The sequence below is a fragment of the Debaryomyces fabryi genome (genome assembly GCF_001447935.2).
Source record: "Debaryomyces fabryi strain CBS 789 chromosome Unknown contig00003, whole genome shotgun sequence".
Taxonomy (NCBI): domain Eukaryota; kingdom Fungi; phylum Ascomycota; class Pichiomycetes; order Serinales; family Debaryomycetaceae; genus Debaryomyces; species Debaryomyces fabryi.
In genome coordinates, this window is record NW_015385429.1 from 150,224 (window position 1) to 170,971 (window position 20,748).

General features: G+C 36.9%; 9 protein-coding genes across 9 annotated transcripts; 5 read left to right on the forward strand and 4 right to left on the reverse strand.

The window, feature by feature from the left end:
* Nucleotides 1-76: 76 nt before the first annotated feature.
* Nucleotides 77-3,040, reverse strand: NMA111 (Nma111p; the record flags this gene model as incomplete). Its single annotated transcript, XM_015609120.1, has 1 exon — nucleotides 77-3,040. The coding sequence occupies one exon, from the start codon at nucleotides 3,038-3,040 to the stop codon at nucleotides 77-79; it is 2,964 nt and encodes a 987-aa protein (XP_015470122.1).
* Nucleotides 3,041-3,362: 322 nt separating this feature from the next.
* On the reverse strand, nucleotides 3,363-4,502 carry AC631_00291 (origin recognition complex subunit 6; the record flags this gene model as incomplete). The annotated part of the gene is made up of 1 exon (XM_015609121.1): nucleotides 3,363-4,502. The coding sequence occupies one exon, from the start codon at nucleotides 4,500-4,502 to the stop codon at nucleotides 3,363-3,365; it is 1,140 nt and encodes a 379-aa protein (XP_015470123.1).
* A 248-nt stretch (nucleotides 4,503-4,750) lies between these two features.
* On the forward strand, nucleotides 4,751-5,227 carry AC631_00292 (uncharacterized protein; the record flags this gene model as incomplete). Its single annotated transcript, XM_015609122.1, has 1 exon — nucleotides 4,751-5,227. The coding sequence occupies one exon, from the start codon at nucleotides 4,751-4,753 to the stop codon at nucleotides 5,225-5,227; it is 477 nt and encodes a 158-aa protein (XP_015470124.1).
* Nucleotides 5,228-5,752: 525 nt separating this feature from the next.
* SET1 (histone methyltransferase) lies at nucleotides 5,753-9,070 on the forward strand (the record flags this gene model as incomplete). The annotated part of the gene is made up of 1 exon (XM_015609123.1): nucleotides 5,753-9,070. One exon carries the CDS (start codon nucleotides 5,753-5,755, stop codon nucleotides 9,068-9,070), a length of 3,318 nt encoding a protein of 1,105 aa, XP_015470125.1.
* A 164-nt stretch (nucleotides 9,071-9,234) lies between these two features.
* AC631_00294 (mismatch repair ATPase) lies at nucleotides 9,235-12,087 on the forward strand (the record flags this gene model as incomplete). Its single annotated transcript, XM_015609124.1, has 1 exon — nucleotides 9,235-12,087. The coding sequence occupies one exon, from the start codon at nucleotides 9,235-9,237 to the stop codon at nucleotides 12,085-12,087; it is 2,853 nt and encodes a 950-aa protein (XP_015470126.1).
* A 69-nt stretch (nucleotides 12,088-12,156) lies between these two features.
* AC631_00295 (RNA-binding snoRNP assembly protein) lies at nucleotides 12,157-14,151 on the reverse strand (the record flags this gene model as incomplete). The annotated part of the gene is made up of 1 exon (XM_015609125.1): nucleotides 12,157-14,151. One exon carries the CDS (start codon nucleotides 14,149-14,151, stop codon nucleotides 12,157-12,159), a length of 1,995 nt encoding a protein of 664 aa, XP_015470127.1.
* A 2,080-nt stretch (nucleotides 14,152-16,231) lies between these two features.
* On the forward strand, nucleotides 16,232-17,455 carry SUN41 (putative glucosidase; the record flags this gene model as incomplete). Its single annotated transcript, XM_015609126.1, has 1 exon — nucleotides 16,232-17,455. One exon carries the CDS (start codon nucleotides 16,232-16,234, stop codon nucleotides 17,453-17,455), a length of 1,224 nt encoding a protein of 407 aa, XP_015470128.1.
* Nucleotides 17,456-17,881: 426 nt separating this feature from the next.
* On the reverse strand, nucleotides 17,882-18,112 carry AC631_00297 (uncharacterized protein; the record flags this gene model as incomplete). Its single annotated transcript, XM_015609127.1, has 1 exon — nucleotides 17,882-18,112. The coding sequence occupies one exon, from the start codon at nucleotides 18,110-18,112 to the stop codon at nucleotides 17,882-17,884; it is 231 nt and encodes a 76-aa protein (XP_015470129.1).
* A 795-nt stretch (nucleotides 18,113-18,907) lies between these two features.
* Nucleotides 18,908-20,635, forward strand: AC631_00298 (uncharacterized protein; the record flags this gene model as incomplete). The annotated part of the gene is made up of 1 exon (XM_015609128.1): nucleotides 18,908-20,635. The coding sequence occupies one exon, from the start codon at nucleotides 18,908-18,910 to the stop codon at nucleotides 20,633-20,635; it is 1,728 nt and encodes a 575-aa protein (XP_015470130.1).
* Between the last annotated feature and the right edge of the window lie 113 nt (nucleotides 20,636-20,748).

Here is a 20,748-nt window from a genome sequence, read left to right on the forward strand (position 1 = left end):
GATAGTAATATATTAAATAATTTACAGGTTTTCAATTAATAGATACTATTAAAGCTATAGGCTATTTACTATTACTCTATTTCTGCTTATGTTCGATTTCCTTCCATTCACCCGTTTCTTTGTTCTTTTTCAACTCAGCAGTTGGGAAATAATGATAGTTGGTCTTCACAGAGATTGCAACTGGAACATTATCAAAAGATACCAATCTTAACTTGATATAAGTATTGTCAGAGATGTCTTTGATCGCAGACATGAATGATTCCAAGTCCTTTGTCTCTCTATCATTGACATGGGTAATAAAACTATTCGTTACAATACCATATTGGTGTGCTGGTCCACCAGAGTTCTTACGTGTGACATAAACTTCACTTGGAATTTTTTCCATCAATTGACGTACGCCGTGATGAGGTGCTTGCAATATAGCACCACACCAAAACACAACATGTGATGTATTTAAGCTGGTCGTTTCAACAGTAGGAATAGTAATATCCAATTCCTTTTTCTGCCTAATAATCTTGAAATCTAAACTTGGCTTGTTATACATAACCTTTAAATCTCTCATAGTTTTAACAATAGAACCATTAACAGATAAGACAATGTCACCATTCTTTAATGGATTAGGGGGTTGATTTAATTTTGCTGCTGCAACTCTTTCAACAGATAAGAATTTTAACTCATCGTCGCAAACTTTTTCAAACTCAGTAATCCACTTTTGAGGTACACCTCTTGTTCTACCTTGTAATATGGTTATTGAAGAAAATTCAGCATCCAATATTCTCAAATCAACAGGAATTTCATTATCCTTTAACCTATTAATTACATCTAAGACATCAGTGACATCTAAACCCATTCTGTACATTCTGTCTGTTGTTTGATCACAATTACTTTCACCCAAGTAACTTAACCAGAAAGAACGCAATGTACCATCTTCATCAGCTAAAACACCGGAATCACATTCTTGACATAATTTGCTATCTAAGAGAATACATTCCAAGTTAGTCCCTCTATAACGGGGAGATAACGAAGCAGCAGGAACATTTAGAGATGAAATACCACTAACTTTAACGTCTTCGGTAACAAGTCTTAAGTTGTAATTGTAACCAACAAAAAACGACTTTTCACCTCGTTTCATAGGCTTGTCACTAAATTTTGGAGTTTGCACATCGGCTAAGACTAATGTAGGATCATATTTAATGATTGCATAATTCTGGTTAGGATGCAAAAACACAACTTTACCTGGAATATCCACTGATTCTGCAAATATAACAAATATATCACACATATCATGTGGAACGAATCTTCTAGAAACTAATACATAACCATTTGTAGAATCAACAACAACCCCGTAGCCAATCTCCTTACGGTAAGGGTAGGAGTCCATTGGAACAGGAGCAACAGTTCTAACTTGAACAAATGATCTTACCAAAGAAGCACAGCCCTGTTTCTCTTCATTTTCAAATGGAATATTGATATATTTCGCATTTTGGGGTTCTAACTTTAATGGTGGTAATGGCTTGTCTTGAATATCAGTGAAGTTCCATAATCCACTAGTATCATCTCTCACAGCCAATCTGAAAGTAGATTGCCAATGTCTTTCAATATAAATGACTTGAATGCTTTCTGTATGTAAATCGGAGACATGACGATAAGTTATGGTAACCTTTTGGCGATCAGGTATTTGTTTCATTACTTCAATAAAGGTATCCAAATCAGGAGTTGGTTTATCGTCAACCGTTTGTAATAGCCAACCAGTTTTTTCAAAAGTTGAAAATTCAAATGAACCTGATGCATCGTTTATGTAAACACCTTTAACTGGAATGCAATAACACCTAGCAACTTGGTACGACATCTGGTTGAAAGATGCACCCGCAACATCAACATACCTATCAGGAGTTATAGCATGCAAATCACCAATCTTAATAGTTTGAGTTATTTCTTCACCTCCTCTTTGAATAACAAACTTCAATTCCTGACCTACGCTTTCGTCCAAAATTTCGTCAACTTTAATGAAAGTAGAAATTGGCTCATCGTTGATAGAAATCAAAGTATCACCTTCTTTAATTAGTTGATCAGCTGGCCCTTCCGGTAAAACCAATTCAGCTACTAATAAACCGATTTTGTCTGGGAAACGTTCTCTTGCTATGCGTTCAGCTTCAGGCGTTAAACCTAATCTTCTACATTCATCAAATGGCTTTAACAGCCATTCTACTTGAATATCACCTCTAGTGATTGGTTGCGATTCTTGGATACAACGCAAAGCTCTCAAAGGTCTGTAGACTGGAAGAAAGAAATCAGTAGAAGCTTCAGATGAGCCACCAGCCTGTATAGCAACAGCATGTCCATCTTCATTTACAACTGGCGATCCTGACGAACCACCCGATGCACTGGCTGCAGCCTGAATATACTCGGTATTAAAATCATTATATGTTAAGGCACCATAGTCTGGGGCATTTCTATCTAATCTCGAGATGAATCCCGCTAAAATAGACAACTTTTCACCAGCATCATTACCCACAACTCTTATCTCAGTACCAACCTTAGCCAAATCGGGCTTTAATTCAAGCTGTGTGACATCCATATATTTGATGCTTTTGGCATCGAATTGCAAAAATCCAAAATCATGGACTGGATCACGATAAATTGGCTTCACAACTGCTTCCTCGTGGTTGTCAAAAACAACATAACCACAAAATGGACCTGGTCCTACCACATGTCTATTGGTTAAAATCAATCCTCTTTTGGCATCAACAACAAACCCAGTGGCTTCACTAACTATGGATGATTCAGTATCAAAATTGCTCACGTGTGTAAACTGAATTGAAACCACCGACTTCACAACCTTTGTGATGGTCTCTTGCCACTGGTTGCTATTTGCTGCTACTGGCATATCAAATACAGGCTGATCTGAACTGTCTTCGGAAAGATAACCATCCAGTTCTTGCGCCACTTCTGGCACAAAAGAAGACGCCATTTGCCTCTTATTCGTGGTGTCACTCATAGACCCATTTGATAATCTTCTCTTTGTAGGAATATCAGGCATAATGTGTGAAATTTTATTAAATGTAATGAATTCTTTAGTGCTGAAAATTAAATGCAAATATGTAAATATTACCGTTCTCTATCAGTAACCAATCAATATTATTAATCTCTAAAATAAACGAAGAAATATCTAAAAATCTTCTTCAATATATACAAATGTTTTATAAAAGAATCCGATAATAAGTGGAATCAATGTTTGATGTATATACTTATCTAAAGTAGTTGTAGATGCAACTTGAAAAAAAAACTATTTTGTGTCACAAAAAAAAGTCTGCCGGGTAATGACTAGATTATACTAATGGTTATTGAATACTAACACATATCTAACTATCCAATTGTGAAATGATGTTGTTTGTCCATATACTATGATAGAGCTTTTGTGAATCGGAATCAAGCTGAACATTTGGATGACTCATTGAGCCAAAACGTTCAAATAACTCCCAACCAGGTCCCAATTTTGCATCAATTTCTCTCTTCTCTACGTCTTCATGTAAAGGTGACTTACCAAATATGTAGTTCTGTTCTATTTCCGATATCCACGGTTCATCCTTAATGGCGTCTTCAATTATATTGCACCACAAGAGCATGTTCCATCGCATGAGACCACCCTTTTGGTACTGGAATAGCTGGTTCTGGAATTGGGATTTGGCCCCGATGGTTTTTTGGAGCAAGTGGTGGTTGATGCGCAGGTACGCTGCGTTTATCATACCACAGGCTAAGAGCCATTCGTTTTTCTTGGTGAACTTGTGCTTGTGCGAGACAAAGGACTCGACCATCTTGGGAGTAATCGACGCCGGAATGAAGAAGTTGTTGGCGAACGAGATGAAGTCAGCGATGGTGATCTGTCGCTTGACGTATTTAGTACTAGGTGTAGACGGAGTGTTGGGCACCGAATCAGATGCTTCCGATGCGTCTTTCTGGTTAAAGATCGATTCCTCGTCGTTAATGTCCAGCGATGCAGGTGCCGAGCTGGATCCAGCCTGCTTAAGCTCCTGATCTCGCAATGCTTGCAACTTCTTCAACGGGGAACTGATTTTAGGGGTCGCATTTTTCATGGGCGATAGCTTGGTGATTTTGGACGGGGACGACGTAGGCGTGGTAAAATTCAGCGTTTTCTGTGTCCGTCTCTTCGTAGGACTGGTGGTGGGGCTTCCACTCGCCGATCTCTCCTGGTTCAACAACGTAACCCGAAAATCGTCCAAAAACTTGTCAATTAGCTTGGGCTGCACTGGTATTTTCCGAACTGACGGCTCGGGTAGCTTCAACGCCCGCTGGTACTTCTCTGCTGCCAAATATGCACAGAAATGGCATCTAGCTATCTCTGCTCGATTTGGTAGCACCGGGTTTTTCTGCAAGCTCAACTGGTACAAGTAGTCCACAAACGATACTAGTTGAGGTGGATAAGGCTCTGGGTGAGTCGGTATAATATCCTTGAGCGATAGCTTCAATTGTGAGTTGCTCATCTGATAAACACGGTATATACTAGAGACTATATTCGTATATCCTACGGTACTAAAGAGCTGAAATATTTATATATATGTCATGTGACTCGGCACATGTTTAGTTCCGGGTAATCGCGGGTAGGATTTTTTTAGCCAACCAGAATTTCATCAATTTTGGTTACTATCAACATAGTAGGTATAGTAGATTGATCCATTAATTCGATAGATTGACTGTATTGAATACAATAACACATACACATAGACTAAAGATGTTATTTAGACAAGTGGCCAGACCTTTGAATGTGAACAGCGCCCGTATGTTTTCATTAAGCAGCGGTGTTAGACAAAAGATGCCAGAATTATATGACCATGCACAAAAGCCAAAGGAATTAGTATCGGGGGCACCAGAAGAAATGACCACCAAGAGAATCGTCAGAATTTACCAAGAAGCCAAGCCAGCCACACAATCTAGCAACCACAACGGAAGCCACTGGACATTGAACTGGGATGTTTTGGGCAGAGGAAACAGATGGGAAAACGATTTAATTGGTTACCAATCGTCCGCTGATTACATGCAAGGTACTAACATGCATTTCGACACCAAGGAAGCGGCCATCAGATTTGCTCAGGGTCAAGGATGGGACCACTATGTCCAGGAACCTAAGAAGAGACACTTCAGGAAGAAGGAATATGCCACCAACTTTCTCCACTCTTCCGGGCCTTTGAAGCACATTAGAACTAAATAATTGGCGTCATACACGTAGGTTAAGTCCCATTAGTTTAAAATTGCATTTCCAAGTCCAATGGTCCCACTTGGGACATATTAGAATTTGTTCGGCGACTGTCGTCGTTTGGCGGCGTTTTCGTACCGTCTGATGTCTTGTCATCATTACTTACACTTCACGTTATATATATATTACTGTACTCCGTATTTTTATTCAATATATTCATAATTAATTAGCCTTAGTCTGTATGTTTCCTGTATATAAGTCAGATCCTGTCTTCAGAGTTTTCAGTATAAACAAAAACCCACCAGAGCACTATTCTATATATTGATAAGTATTTAACCAGTTCATAGGACCCTTAGACTGAAAGGTAATATAATAATTTACAGGTTGGTTTTGAGTACTCTATTCTTAGTTCTCCCTTTTGTACATAGATAGGCTTTATATCGCAGGACATAATAGAGTTAGAGATAAACCTAGCTAAGAGAGAATTATAACTGATAGTCGCTGCATAGGTTTAAACAAGGGATTAGAGTAGGTTTAAACATGTCATATAATCCTTATCGACTGAGGAATTACGGGGGAGGATATTCAAATAACGGTTATAGGCAACGACACTATTATAATGATTATAATGATTATAATGATTATAATGATTATAATGATTATAATGAGAATTCCCACCATTCTTCATATCGTGATCAGTATAGCAGAAATGGGTCATATTCAGGTAGTAAAGGTCGCCATTACGGGTCGAGTACGAGCAGAAATGGCCCACCACCAAGTTCATCGGCATATTCGTCGGATTCATCGTCGCGTACTTACTCAAACTCGTCTAGTTCAGGACCAACAAAGACTCCAGTAGGACTGAAATCATTGGCTATAGATGGTTCCGAAAATGGAGGCATATCATCAAAGACCCATAAGCATAACATTCCACTGGCAAATATGGTTGGTGGTACTGATCCCACTACAGGTATTAATCCAAACGACGCCAACTTTACGCAGCTTTTACTTCACCAAGATCTACTGAAACAAATTGAATATACAACCGAAATAGACCCCAAGAGAAACTACAAAGTGATATATGACCCGGAGTTAGATAAATCACTTTCCAAAGCAGAACGCAAGACCAAGCAGAAAAAAATTAGGTTTAATGGAGAATCGGTTTCTAGCCATGAAGTCACTGATCCAAGAAAATCAAGTACTGGAAGCACATCAGCATATTTTCTCAAGCCAAATAAGAAATCGAAGAAATTTCCATTCAAACAATTACCTCAACCAAAGTTTATTTACGATAAGGACTCTTTAGGTCCTCCACCACAAAATGAAATTGTTGTGTGGGATTTACCGTCAACAACGAGTGAGGTTTATTTAAGTAATTTTTTCAAAAGCTATGGAGATTCAATTAAAGATTTGAAGTTTATTAATGATCCTTTAAACGCTGTTCCGTTAGGAATTGCTACTTGCAAATTTCAGGGAAATCCAGATAAATCTATGCGTATTGCGAAAAAGTTCATTGCTAATGTCAGAGTAAACCATACCAAAATAGATGGGGCCGAATTAAAAATTGCCCTTAATGACAACGATAATAAGTTATTGGATAGTAAAATAAAGGTGGCACTGGATAAGCTACGAATTTCAAGACTTAAAATCGAGGAGGAAGAAAAGAAGCGACTTAAGTTGCAGCAAGCCATTGAAGATCAAAAGAGACGAGAAGCAGAAAGGGCGGCAAAGGAAAAGAAGTTGCAAGAATCTGCAACTTATTCGTATGGATCTAAGTTCAAACCAAATACAACAACATTGTCAATAAGACATAATAATGAAGTTATTCCCGGTGTATTTTTGCCTCGAGAATTAAGAAAATACATTAAAGATCGTCCTTATATTTTTATAAACGATAAATATGTTTCTACCAGAAAAGTTTCATCACAAGATATTAAAAAGGTTCTCAACAAATACGATTGGACGAGAGTTCTTCCAGATAGATCAGGTTTTTTTGTTGTATTCAACTCGATTAAAGAATGTGAAAGATGTTTTATAAATGAGGATGGAAGAAAGTTTTTTGAATACAAGATGTTTATGGAATTAGCTTTACCTGAAAATTTCAATGAGAACACTTCACTGGCTTCTAATAATGATAATTCTGATTTATTTGCGTCTAACAAAAAACAGAATGATGTCGTAGAAGAAGCAAGTAACATGTTAATCAAGGAATTTCAAAACTTCTTAGCTAAGGACATCAGGGAAAGAGTCATTGCTCCTGTTGTTCTCGATTTATTAAGTCATGACAAATACCCAAAGTTGGTTGAAGAGCTCAAGGCTAAAGAATTGGCTGCTAAAAAAGCAGCACCTCCTGTAGTAACCAACAATGTATCTCAGGTTAAAAAACCTCATATGTTGTCTTCACTTGCTATTAAGAGTAAACCACAAACAGTATTACCAAGCTTTAGGAAGAAAAATGATTTGCCAAAGTCTGGATTAAATTCAGTATTAAATGCTAATAAAGCAAAAAAGAATGTAATTCCAATGCAACATGCCCTTAATTATGATCACGAATCTGATGAATCGGACGAAGATGACTCAACTAGATCAACTACCCCTTTAACACCTACATTGAAAAGAGAACGAAGCCCAACGGTTAGTAGTGTGAATAATGATAACGATGTTGATGATAAATTAGAAGACACCCAAAAATCGGTTAAAAAGAAACAAAAGAAAACAAAATTACGTCAATCATTCTTGTATGATTCAGCTTCTGATGAAGATATGGAACCTGTTTCAGAAGAAAAAGAGGAAGATAAGGAAGTAGAAAAAGCTGAAACGGAAGATGAGGATGACATAGACTATTCTCATGTCGATAAAATTTATCAACCAACAGATGATTATCCACGGCCAGTTTATGAAGAAAGCCCTAGGTTTCCTAATGATCCACTCGATTTGGATGCCTTGCAAAACATCATTAAAGATGATGAAGATATGACTTTACTTCAAACAGCATTGGCTGATGTCACATCTGAATCTGGTATAAAGAACATGGAATATTGGGCTTGGAAGCAGAAAGACATTAAAGCTAAAGCAGGTGTCCAAGAAATATCTGAAGATTTAGAAATTATAGGACCATTGGATTCCCGATTCGATTCTAAGAGTGGTTCTTTCAGGAGTGAAGGATACAGGAAAATCCCTGATGCAGATAAAATTGAATATCTTCCACATCGTCGTAAAATTCATAAACCAATTAAAACTATTCAACACGATGATGATGAATCCAATACCTCCAGTACTACAACGAATAATAATAGTAATAATATTCAGAGTTCTCGTGTCAATAGGGCTAATAACAGGAGATTTGCTGCTGATATCAGTGCGCAAAAGCAAATGCTTGGAAGTGAGACAGATATATTGAACTTGAATGCTCTTACTAAGCGTAAAAAACCAGTTTCTTTTGCAAGATCTGCTATTCATAATTGGGGATTATATGCTTTAGAACCAATCGCAGCTAAAGAAATGATTATTGAATACGTAGGTGAAAGTATTCGTCAACAAGTGGCTGAACATAGGGAAAGAAGTTATTTAAAGACAGGAATAGGTTCGTCATATCTTTTTAGAATTGATGAAAATACGGTTGTTGATGCTACGAAGAAGGGTGGAATAGCAAGATTTATTAATCACTGCTGTAACCCAAGTTGTACAGCTAAAATTATTAAAGTCGAAGGTAAAAAGAGAATTGTTATTTATGCATTACGTGATATTGAAGCTAACGAAGAGTTAACTTATGATTATAAGTTTGAAAAGGAGACCAATGATGCTGAGCGTATTAGATGTCTATGTGGTGCTCCTGGCTGTAAAGGTTACTTAAACTAAATAGCTTTAATATATTTAATAAAACGTCACACGCGTTTGATCTGAAAAATATTGATCTATTGTAAATGATACTTATTGTAACTATAGCAAAAACTCTTAGTAATGAGCAATGAATCAATGATAAATGACTTTCTCGAGACAACACATTAAAGATTTTCCCCAATATGACACTTCGTAAATTATTATATCAAAATAAGTTTCTGCCGAAAAGATTGAAATTATCAACCCATCTTCGAAATTTTACAATATCAAATTTTTATAGATACGCTCAAAAGACTAACGTTGTCAAATCAGAGACAGAAGTTAGAAATGAATTAATTAATACTACAGAGCTACCGCTTTTAGATTGGGACAGAGGAGGTCGGACTCAGAATGAAGCTTTGACACCGTTGTACGCTTCTATGAAAAATCTAATTGATGCTAATCCAGGATGTGTCTGTTTGATTCAAGTGGGGAGCTTTTATGAACTATATTTTGAACAAGCTGAAGTATACGGCCCGAAGTTAGGCTTAAAGGTAGCTTCTAGGAAAACAAATAATTATTCTATACCAATGGCTGGATTTCCCACATACCAATTGCAAAAATTTGTCAAATCATTAGTACAAGATCTAGATGTAAATGTTGCAATTATAGACCAATATCCGCTTGAAAAACGCATTAATGATTCAATAATTCATCGTAAGATTTCAAGAATCGTTTCCCCAGGAACTCTTGTTGATGAAACATTTTTGAATTATAATCAGAACAACTATCTAGTTGCAATTGCATTTCCCACAAAATTCCACAAAACACCAGCTGATATTGATCTTAGTATAGGGCTTTCGTGGATCGATATATCAGTTGGAGAGTTTTATGTACAACAAACTACTTTGGGTGAGCTCATAGGTGATATATCACGAATAAACCCAAGTGAAATAATTATTTCCAAGGAATTTCAGCACGAAAACTTGACTAGTGGTCAATGGCATCTGTCCTTACAAGACCTAAGGAAATACTTCATACGTTATCACAAGACAATCTACAAGGATTTGAAACTCCAATTTAAATCAAATTTGCAAACAACAAGAAAAAAATTGGAAAGCTTTTCAATTAAGGAGGAAATGGCAATGAACATGATTTTGTCTTATATTAATGTGAATCTTCCAGATACAGACCCTACACTTGATGTACCAATTCAGTATTGGAACCAAGATCGCTTACAAATGGATGCTCGAACCCGTGAAGCATTAGAATTAACTGAAAGATCAACAGGTGGCCACACATCAACGGTGGGTTCTCTATTAACCACTATTAAGAGAACTATAACGCCATCTGGAACCCGTTTGCTAACCCAGTGGCTTAAGTCTCCAATTTTGGATGCTTCTGAACTTCGTCGTCGGCAAGAGTTTGTTATTCTTTTCAAGGAAAATAACTACCTTAAATTATCCCTAAGATCACAATTATCACAATTAGGAGACTTTATTCGCTCAGTTCAAAGACTTGTATTCGGAACTGGTGATGTAGTAGCTCATCTTCAATATATTGGTGATGGCTTAACCAAACTAGAAAGCCTTCATTCGTTTCTTGAAGAAGAAGCCAAAAGAGACAAATATGCGGGCAAAGTTTTAGATCCATTTCTTAAGCAATTTAAAGTTAGCAGCACCATAGCTGAGAAGATATTTTCTACTCTCAATGTTTCTGAGATTGATACTGGTGACTTTGTAGAAACTGAACAAGAAGACGCAGAGGAACTTGAATCCGCAATATACTCTGTTAGTAATAAATCTATTGAAAAATATAAAGACTTGAGAAAACAGAAATTAGAGCAGGGTACTTCTTTTGCAGTAAAAAAGGATTATGATTCTACATTGAAGCAAGCTCATGACAAGTTAGAAGAACTCATGATTCAAGAGAATAATTTGATCCAATCAATACGAACACAAATTCAAGAGATTGATTCGAAGTTAACTGTTATAAAGAAGTCTCAACATGGAAGATACCTAAATGTTTTATATATTTCAGGTAAACAGAAACTGATTGACGAAGCTTATAAATTGTTATCTTCGGATATTCGTGAACGAAGAAAGGGATCATTATTATATAAACCAGAATCATGGGGAAAGTTGCAAGCATTAATAGATGAACAAATCGATATCATCAAAGAGTCTGAAAAAGAAATAATTGACAAATTGCGTCAAGAGGTTTTAGATAGAGTTTCAGAAATAAGAAACGTTAGCAAATTAGTAGATTACCTCGATGTTACTTCTTCGTTTGCAATTCTAGCAGAAGAAAATAACTTAGTGTGTCCGAAATTTGTTAAGACGCCTCAATTAAATATCACCAGTGGTAGGCACATTGTGGTGGAATCAGGTTTGAAAAGTGTCAGCGATATGTTTATTCCTAATGATACTAAAGTTGGTTCTGATGGTAATTTATGGGTAATTTCAGGTCCGAATATGGGAGGTAAAAGTACATATTTGCGACAAAATGCTATAATTGTTATCTTGGCTCAGATAGGCTCCTTTGTTCCTGCTAAAAAAGCAAGCTTAGGGATAGTGGATAAAATATTCACAAGAATTGGCGCATCCGACGATCTTTACAGTGATTTAAGTACATTTATGGTCGAAATGGTAGAAACAAGCAATATTTTAAGGAATGCTACACCAAGATCCTTAGCAATAGTTGATGAAATTGGTCGGGGGACCAGTGGAAAGGAAGGGTTAGCAATTGCCTATGCCACTTTATTGGAATTACTTCATGTTAATAAATGCCGGACTTTATTTGCAACTCATTTTGGCAAAGAACTCGAAAATCTATTAATTTCCAATAATATTAAACAAGATAAAATTCGGTATTACAGAACAAAAGTGTTGCATGAAAAAACTATTCAAAAAGATGGAAATTTTAATTTAATTATAGATCATTCTCTTGAGCCAGGGATCAGCGATAGATCATATGCTCTTGAAGTAGCCAAAATGGCAGGGTTTCCTGAGTCTGCATTATCTAAAGCTCGAAAAGCTCTAAAACTAATAAAATAATAAATGGTTCATTTATAGAAACTATATACACATCTGTACATATTTAAATTTTTAATAAATAATGCATTTCTAGTTTTGAGGAGGAAATTGGCTGTTTCCTCCAGGATATTGCAGATTATTAGATGCTGGTGATTGTTGCTGAGTTTGCCCATTTAAATGATTTACCACAAGTTGCTGCAATTGTTGTAATTGATTTTGTTGAGGACTTTGATTCCACTGTGAGAAATTATTCTGAGGGACATTAGGAACGTAAGGGGTTGGGGTTCCTTGTGGAAAATATGGATTTGGAGGTTGTTGGTTCGGATTGTAAATAGGGTGTTGATTCTGACCTAGCATATTATGTTGTTGCTGCGGATTGTACGGAGTACCATAAACCAGTGAATTGCCTTGAAACTGATTTTGTAACTGCGGCTGAAATGTTTGAGGTGAAGGGAAATAAGGTTGCTGTTGCTGTTGATTTGGTTGTACCTGGGGAACATAAGCTTGTTGTTGTTGTTGTTGTTGTTGTTGAAGTTGCAAAATTTGTTGAACTTGTAAACTTGGTAGACCATGGATCAATGGATTATTATGCTGATGTACATTATTTGCTGGAGCTACATTAAATTGTTGAGCCTGGTTATTCTGTGGATATCCATATGGTTTATACTTCGAATTTTGGTTACTATTATTACTTTCTGTGTTGTTAGTGCTACCATGATGTCTTTTTCTATTATTCGTTTGTTTTGGAGGCTGAGGATCATGCAGTTCAGAATTATCCTTAATGTTCTTGGATTTCTTCTTTCTTTTTTTCGACTGTTTGGCTGCTAGTTCTCTTTCATCGTCTGAAAATTCTTGCTCTTCCTCCGGTAACTCCTCATCATGGCAGTTACTTGCATCTGTCCCTTTCAAATTTTTAATAGTGTCAGTGTAGATAAACTGTGAATCTGGAACTACATAATACACCTTAGCACCTTTCTTTTGCTTAAGTTTGTTGAATTCGTTTTCGTCATCAAATTTAACACGATACATTGGAGATTGCAATCTTCCAAATGTTTCGAACAATGGGCCTAATACGGTTCTATCTTCAAAACAAAATATAGAACTTTCATTAAGCACCCTGAACTCACCCGAAATATTGGCTTTAATAATAACACTTTTCTCAACAAGTCCAGTAATTTCTCCAATTAATTCCAAAGGTGCATTATCAGGAATTTTGTAATTCTCCGGCAACTTTGGAGCAGATTCATCAGCTACTTCATTTTTTGAAACTATTGGTCCGTTTGATGGCTCGTCTTCATCGTCTGCCAAATCTCCTATATCTTCATGGGATACTTTTGTTTCTTCACCATCTGAGCTTGATTCTGAGTCTGAATCTGAATCTGATTCAGAACTTGAATCAGAGCTTTCACTTGAATCGTCTGAATCAGATGATATTTCATCGTCCAATTCAATTTCGTCGTCTGAATACGATTCAACTTTCTCTGATGGCTTTGAGTTCAATAGCTTGTCAACGTTTTCGTTTTCTTTAATTTCAGATGTGGTTTTATCTTTAGAATCGTCATCAAATTCTGTCATACATTTCTTGGTTTCTTCTGTCTTACTGATATTTTCTTTGATCTCATCCTGTTCCGGAGAATTGCTCTCATCCTGCTCAAGAACGTTTCTCTGATCCAGTTTAGTGGCATTTCCCTCGTCTATTTGATTTTCGATTTCGATTTCATTTGCATTACTAGACTGCTCTTCTTCTGGTTCTATCCTATCACTGTCATTTAGGGCATCTGCTGCATTACCCTCTGGTTCGCTCGATCCCTCAGTCTTATCTAAAGAATTCCTAGATTCATCTTCATGTGCTTCACAAACTGTATTTTCAAGCTCAGCAGATTCCTCAGTATTAATACCACTAGACTTACCATCAGCGACATCAATTTCAACACCAATATCGTCTTGGTTATCTTGAGTGATTCCATCCGAACTTCTTGATTTATGTCCCGCAGTTTCCTCCTCTAACTCAGTAGGTTTTTTCATTTCTACTTCAATAGAATTTGAATCCTTGTTACTATCTTCCAATGCATTTTCTTCCGTCATATTTACTTAAAATCAAAAGAAATCTTCTTATCAATGCTAATTATATGGCCTGAAAAATTCCTATGCATTTTGTGATGATCATTACAAACTATTTTTGAATCACGTGAAACATCAATGAGACGATTGGAACACAAACCTAATGGAGCTTTTTGCAAGCACCATGTTTTGCAAGCACTAGTATAAGCCACATCACCATAATATAGAAGATTATAATAAACTGAATCGATAGCAATAGTTTCCAAATGCTTATTGTTCAGCTGCTTGATAAGATATTACCCAAATTATGGTTTGACATTGGTGGTTGTGGGCTTGGTGTTCATGACAATAAAAGTAGTACTGGCTACTGTATGATAAAGTCTTTGGTAATTACATCATCGTCATTTCAATTAACTAAATGAGATTATGTTGAATAAGAGCAACCTTCGTGAAGAAATGAGGTTGTATTCCGGTCAATATAACCTGTGAGCCTACAATAGTTTCTAAAATTGAGAATTTTTGGTAGAATTTCTTGAAATTTCCAATACATATGAAACCACACAAATATAAATAATAAACATCGCAAAGGGTTGCACTAATTTGTTATTAACCCGATTCCAAAATCACTCATGTGATACCGTCTACGTAGGTCATCCAATGATCAACAAATCAAGGTTTCATGATTTTGCTTATACAACTGGAATGTCTGTTACCTACGACATTCCTTCCTATTTTATTGTAGCAATACACCTGAGCCTTGCTCCAAAGCCTACATCATTCACCACAGAACTACGAACACTACAAACAATCATGTGCCAATCATATATGTCTTGCAGGTTCACATCATCTATTGAAACATTCCTCGCACTCCTTCTTAACTGATATGGAATGTTTGCAAATTGTACGATTAGAGTTTCACTATAACATACCTCATGCAAGTACGATTTCTCGGCTTCATTTCATACCTGTTAGATTGTGATATGATGACCAAGAACTCCTTACGCGGGTTAATATTCTCGTATATCTAGGTATGTATGCTGCATTGTTGATTATTCACCCTCGGAATTATCAATTGTAAACTACGCGAATGGAAAACCGTTTAACAAATCAAGTAACTTCCTGCACCGATGTCTACAACAAGTAGAACCAGCCCGCGTCGCTTGCAGATTCGTTGTATCAATGCCAGATAATGGTGAAATAGCCAATGATCCCAAACCTCGAAATTGTTTAAATTAAGCACATTTCCACTAAATATTCTGTAGGCATTTCTCTGGAATTTTTGTTGATATTACTCTACTGTCGTTAAATTTAACTGAACTTCTTTTATTATCCGGTTATTAAACCTGTCACTCCTTTACCCAAAAGATTCAGATTAAATCATTGGTATGTATATTGATATTTTACAAGATGCAAGGATTTGAGTGGTTGTGATATGACTATGTGAATGAAAATTATGGATGAGGACTATAGTGAATAATGTCAGGAAGGCCACTTTTGCGAATGTAGTGCGCACTATGGACTATGGCTTCTCTTTGGGTTGATTGGACTTACGATTAGTATAAAATACCCTGCAAATCACTTATGATAGAGATCTAGTGGAATTCACAGTATCATGGGTGGAAGGTATTAAACCGATGACATAGAAGCTTGTAACAAACATGCTACAATTCACGGTTTCATGAAATGCTGGTTGGATGCCGATTTCCTATTTTAGCCGCACGCATCCATTCCGGGGGCGCGCCTAAAATCTCCATTTCCGGTATTCCAAGCGCGGTTTCTCTCGAAAACACGAAAGTTCAATGGATGCAAAATGGCTCCTGCTATTATTGTTTTCACCATTACAACACTTGCTTGGGGCCCCCTGAAACTAAGCTCGAAGTAAGTATCAACACGAAGTCATATAACTAGATGGAAGAATCCTTTCGTTATTTTACACTGTCATTATTAAAATATTCATTCATTTTATCACTACTAATATTTATTATAACCACACTCATTTGGTTACTGGGGTTAATATCAAAAGTCTAATTCGTCATAAACACCATCATTTGCATCCTGTACTATAGGTATTAAAAAAAATCATATACTAATATATTAAGTTACAATGAAATTTACTCAAGCTACTATTGCTGCATTCGCGGCCTTGTCCACTGTTACTTTAGCTGCTCCAGCTCCAGCACAAGACGAAGATTGTGCCACCACTCAAGTGCACGCTCACCACAAGCATAAGAGAGAAGTTGTTTACGATTACGCTTATGTTACTGTTACCGTGGACGGAAACGGTAAGGCTGTTGAAGGTACCACCACCTCTTTATCAACTGCTACTTCTGCCACTGAAGAATCTGATTCCACTTCCACCACTTCGGTTGCATCTACCACTTCTGTTGAAGAATCTTCATCCGCTGCTACCTCCACTGCTAGCTCATCCAGCAGTGACTCGAGCTCTGCTAGCTCATCCAGTGACAGCGCTTCTTCCACTGCTTCCAGCGGTGGTTCTTCCGGTTCTGTTCCAACTGGTGACTTATCTGCTTTCGAAGATCCATCTGAGGACTTCGAAGATGGTACCATTTCTTGTTCCGATTTCCCATCTGGTCAAGGCGTCGTTGCTTTAGACCACTTAGGATTCGGTGGTTGGTCTGGTATTGAAAACTCTGATGGTTCTACCGGTGGTAACTGTAAGGAAGGTGCTTACTGTTCTTACGCTTGTCAATCTGGTATGTCCAAGACCCAATGGCCATCTAACCAACCTCTGAACGGTGTTTCTATCGGTGGTTTGTTATGTAAGAACGGTAAGTTATACAAATCCAACAGTGACCAAAAAACTTTGTGTGCTTGGGATGAAAACAAGGCCAGTGTTGTGAACCAATTGTCTAAGACTGTCGCTATCTGTCGTACCGATTACCCAGGTACCGAAAACATGGTTATCCCAACTGTTGTTGACGGTGGCTCCTCTTCTCCAATTTCTGTTGTCGACCAATCTACTTACTACAAGTGGAAGGGTGGCTCAACCTCCGCTCAATACTACGTTAACAATGCTGGTGTTGATTGGACTGACGGTTGTGTCTGGGGTACCTCTGGATCCGGTATCGGTAACTGGGCTCCATTGAACTTCGGTGCCGGTTACGACAACGGTATTGCCTACTTATCTTTGATTCCAAACCCAAACAACAAGGATTCTTTGAACTTCAAGGTTAAGATCGTCGCTGACGGTGACTCCACTGTCAGTGGTGAATGTACCTACGAAAATGGTAGTTACAACGGTGACGGTACCGATGGCTGTACCGTTGGTGTTACCAATGGTAAGGGTAAGTTTGTCTTATACAATTAAATTATTGTTTAGTTCTACTCTTTAATTACCTTTTTTCTTTCTGAATGAATTGAATCTAATTTGTTTCTACACCTGTTGTATTTTATGCTGTATATTATAATATAATTTGTTTCTAGCTATTCTAACGTTGCATTTAGCACTGCCCACTCTAATGCCTGTTCACTGCACTTCCACCAACCTCTCTTATAAAATGCGATATCAGCAAAGTTTCCAATCAGTCTAGGCTGTAGACTGATGGATTTCTGGTTAACATAAAGCTTCATGAATTACATCATATTAGTCACACGAAGGTACCAAGTCCAGATATCTCTGGCTCAAATTTTTGCAATCCTGAACTAAAGTTTAAGACACCATAGATTATCTCGCCATTTTTAGTCTTGGTGAAAGAAAATAAATTCTCATTTCCAACGTCAAGAATGAGAATGTTTAAAAATCCGTAAACAAGTAAATCTTTGTAAGATTTCTAAGTTTCAAACATTCTTTCCAAAAAGATAATAATGAGGCAGGACCTTCGACTTGTTTCTGAACATTTATATAGGTGTAATTATCATTGACTTTGGTCCATGGTACACAACTACTAAATCTAGCATTAGCTGAGTCATCCCAATGCACATGAGGTCTACCATGATCACGAGCTGACAAGACCATATTGGACATCAATTTCTCTATGGATTTCTTATAGTTTTTATGTTTCTCGCTATAATGCTTGAAATAAGTAATGGAATTAATATCAAGATAATCTTCAATGGGCCATGAGCTTGAAAAGTTTGTTATCCCAATCTCTTGGCCTTGATAAATGAAAAGGGTTCCAGATATACTAATTTGCAATAAGGCAAGCAATTTACCCGACTCCTCTCTATATTTTGGAGAAGGGTTACTGACTGCTGTACTGATCTTCAATTGCTTTCTTTAAATCGATTATTCCTGGAATATCACAGATTCCATCTCGTTTTGAATCCTTAAATGAGGCTAGCCAAACCTAGTACACACATGCATCTTTCCACCATCTATAATCAACAGTCATTTCAGCAATACTGTACAGTTGTTTTATTAATATTGCAACTAGTAATTTTCCACCTATAAGTACTTGGAATCCTTACTTATTGTTGAGAAATGCAATTTTAACTGTCTCGCATATTCCGTCGCTATATTTTTCGTTTGGAAAATCCTTTTTTCCGACATATTGAAACTTTCATACCATCTTAAAAGCCATTCCTATTGTCAACTAGGATAAATTCGTGTCTTATACAATTCTTAAGACAATAGCAAAATCAATTTTTCGGAAAATCCTAATTGTTTCGTAAATAATTTGTGGGGAAATAAATGAGGGGGCGGGGTGATTCAACAATTTCGGATTGATATGTTTCGGATAAATATAATAAATAACGGATTACCTCTCCTGGGGTAACAAAACAAAAGTTGAATTTAACCAATGTCAACCAATATTAACCAATGTCCACCACTTTTGTTGAAAATATAGACTACCCAAATGAGGTGACTAGAGTGAAGGAATCGCTCGAAAAAGATATTCAATCTGTTGACTCTAATGATATTGATGATTATATAAACAAGTTCCTTGACATATCAAACAACGCAAAAAATAATGAGGCAGAGGAGAAAAATATGACATTGCTTGAAGGGTTAAAAAAGTTTCCTAAAGCTGCTGCTTGGTCTATCGTCCTCTCCTCTGCTATTATTATGGAGGGGTACGATACAACCTTGATAGCATCATTTTTTGGATTTCCGGCTTTTAAAGAAAAGTACGGAGAATATTCCGATGGAACATACGAGATTCCTGCACGCTGGCAGACAGCTATTCAAATGTCAGTTAATATTGGTGAGATCATTGGCCTTTTTATAGCTGGTATTATTGCAGATAGGATAGGCTATAGAAAGACCCTAATATTTTCATTGATATTAGTAACAGGATTTATATTCATTCCTTTTTTTGCTAAAAATATTGAGATGATTCTTGCAGGGGAAGTTTTACTAGGTGTTCCTTGGGGCGCCTTTCAAACTCTTTCTATTTCCTACGCTTCAGAGGTTTGTCCACTAGTTCTACGTCCATACTTAACCACTTACGTGAATATGTGCTGGAGTATTGGTCAATTGATTGCCGCAGGTGTTCTTCGAGGGTTCGTGTCCAATGATTCAGCCCTCGCATACCGTGTTCCTTTTGCTATTCAATGGGCATGGCCAATACCAATCATGATAGGAATATTTTTAGCACCTGAATCTCCTTGGTGGTTGGTTAAGAAGCAAAAATTAGAACAGGCTGATATTTGTTTGAAAAGATTGATCACTGAAAACAATGCTCTATACAAGGATCAACTTTCTAAAGCAATGCTCCATAAGATCCAAATGACTATTGATGATGAACAGAAAGTAAATGACTCAAGTGATCTTCCTTCATATATGGATTGTTTTAAAGGTAAGGATTTACGTCGTACAAGAATCGCTTGCCTTGTTTGGGTTATTCAAAACGTCTGCGGCTCTACGCTTATGGGATATGCATCGTATTTTTTCATACAAGCTGGCATGTCCGAAGACATGTCATTCACTTTCACCATAATTATGTATGTTATTGGTATCATAGGGACGCTTGGATCTTGGCTTATTTCCCGCCGGTATGGCCGCTTTTTGATTTATTTTTATGGTCTTTGTTGCATGAGTATTCTTCTTTTGATCATTGGAGCCCTTGGCTGTTCTCAACAAAACGCTGCTTCTTGGGGGATTGGAGCACTTTTGATAGCTTTTGCGTTTGCGTATAATATATCTGTTGGTCCCATAGTTTACTGTATTGTAACAGAATTACCCTCTATCCGTCTACGCACAAAGTCAATAATTCTTGCTAGGAACTTCTATAATATAGCAGGTATAGCGGTTACGGTAATTACTCCTTATATGCTCAACCCTACTGCTTGGAACTGGAAAGCTAAAGCTGGTTTCTTTTGGGCTGGATTTTCCATAATTGGTGCAGCATGGGCCTTTTTTGAATTACCAGAAACCAAAGGAAGAACCTTTGCTGAGTTAGATGCTTTATTTGAGAAGAAGACTCCATCAAGGCGATTTGAATCAACTGAGGTCGAAGTTTTCAATGCCGGGAAACTTATGGAGAGAATGGGTGAAGATGGAATTAAGGAATTCGTGGACAAAAATGAACGAATTGAAATCGCATGATTTTGACATATGTTCTATAATAATAACTCGTTACGTCGTGATAAATTCACTAGGCAATAATATGTATGTATATTTATAAACTCAAGATAAGATAGAAACATATTCATATGATA